This window comes from Galeopterus variegatus, unplaced genomic scaffold (assembly GCF_000696425.1).
Source record: "Galeopterus variegatus unplaced genomic scaffold, G_variegatus-3.0.2 Scaffold7183, whole genome shotgun sequence".
Classification (NCBI taxonomy): domain Eukaryota; kingdom Metazoa; phylum Chordata; class Mammalia; order Dermoptera; family Cynocephalidae; genus Galeopterus; species Galeopterus variegatus.
In genome coordinates this window covers 101,188-102,510 of record NW_007733294.1, presented here as the reverse complement: position 1 = coordinate 102,510, position 1,323 = coordinate 101,188, and the positions used below count along the sequence as shown (strand labels likewise).

General features: G+C 43.5%; 1 protein-coding gene across 1 annotated transcript in view; it reads right to left on the bottom strand.

The window, feature by feature from the left end:
• Positions 1-1,323, bottom strand: part of LOC103607153 (EGF-like module-containing mucin-like hormone receptor-like 4) — a 37,045-nt gene that overhangs the window by 23,287 nt on the left and 12,435 nt on the right. Inside the window, 1 exon segment of the mRNA XM_008591688.1 lies at positions 1,132-1,323. This exon segment is cut by the window's right edge and continues 11 nt beyond it. Within this exon segment, the coding sequence (XP_008589910.1) occupies positions 1,132-1,323 (192 nt within the window).

Genomic DNA, 1,323 nt, shown 5'->3' with positions numbered 1-1,323 from the left:
TTGGAAAGTGGACCTGGTAGGTTGAACCTGGTACAACTAACAAGCAGTTGCCAATGCCCCACAGGCAGAAAAGCAGTTCTATTCCAAGGGATGCCAACTACGGCCCAGGGGCCAAATCCAGTCCACTACTTGTTTTTGTAAATAAAGTTTTATTGAAACACAGCCACACCCATTCATTTATGTGTTGTCAATGGCTGCTTTCACGCTACCAGGACAATGTTGAATAGTTGCCACGGAGACCATATATGCTTCAAAACCAAACAAGTTACCATCTGGCCTTCGATAGAAGAAGTTTGTCAGCCTCTGATCTTTCCTGCCACTCATCTTCAGAATCATTCTGGCGAGACATGGGACTCAAGCAGCAGACAGGGCATCTCCTTGACTTCAGGAGGGACAGCATAGTATAGGATGTTTCAGCACGTGCAACCCTACTTCTTAACACAAGTACCATTTCCAAAATATTGACTTTGTCAACTGTCATGTGCAGAGCTTTGCAAACTTCTTTAGGGAGGCAGTAAAACAAGGATATAAAGAATACTTCCTTGGAAATTCTTACTTTTTATGCTTTCTAACCCTGTCCTTGGGAAAGCGTATGACATGCACTAGCCAGAGATGTCCTGTACGTGAGATAATAAACTGCTGACTTCATAGGGTCATGGCGAGAAGGACATGAGCTTCTGCATCCAGGAAGCACTATTTCTGGGGCAACATAAGCCTTCAGCAGTTGTTGATACTGTTGTTGTTATTTGCATTTGGGAGCTTGATCTCAATCCATCCAACCTGCTCTCTGAGAATCCTATAGACCATATAGCCCACAGGTTTTTAATGTGGGGCCATAAATTTACTCTGTGTGTTCCTGAATTTCTTGAACTTGTGCTAAGAATTTTGTGTGTATGTACATTTGTCTAGAGAAGGAAGCTTTGGCTTTCACTAAAATTCTCAAAGGAATCCAACCCCAAAGATGCTGAGAACCATTGATCTAGGGATTTCCATGAGAAAATGGAATTCAGCTATAAGGAAGGACTGGTTTGACGTATAACTGACAATTGGAAAATGGATTTAAAAGCCATTTTGATTTCATGTAGAGGCCCTGAACACCATTTCCATTATAAACTCATACATTGTACTTACTGAGTAGCTGTTCCGTAATGTTTGTGTCCAACCATGGCAGACACAGCCACAATCACAGCTGGAGTCCCGTAGCCTACAGGGTACATGAAGCTCTTCTTAAATCTGCCTGTGCTGGTGTAATTGGCCACTGCGAGGTTCCTGACAGTGAGGAAGAGGTGCAGCCCTTCCAGAAGCATCCAGGTGAAGGAGGCC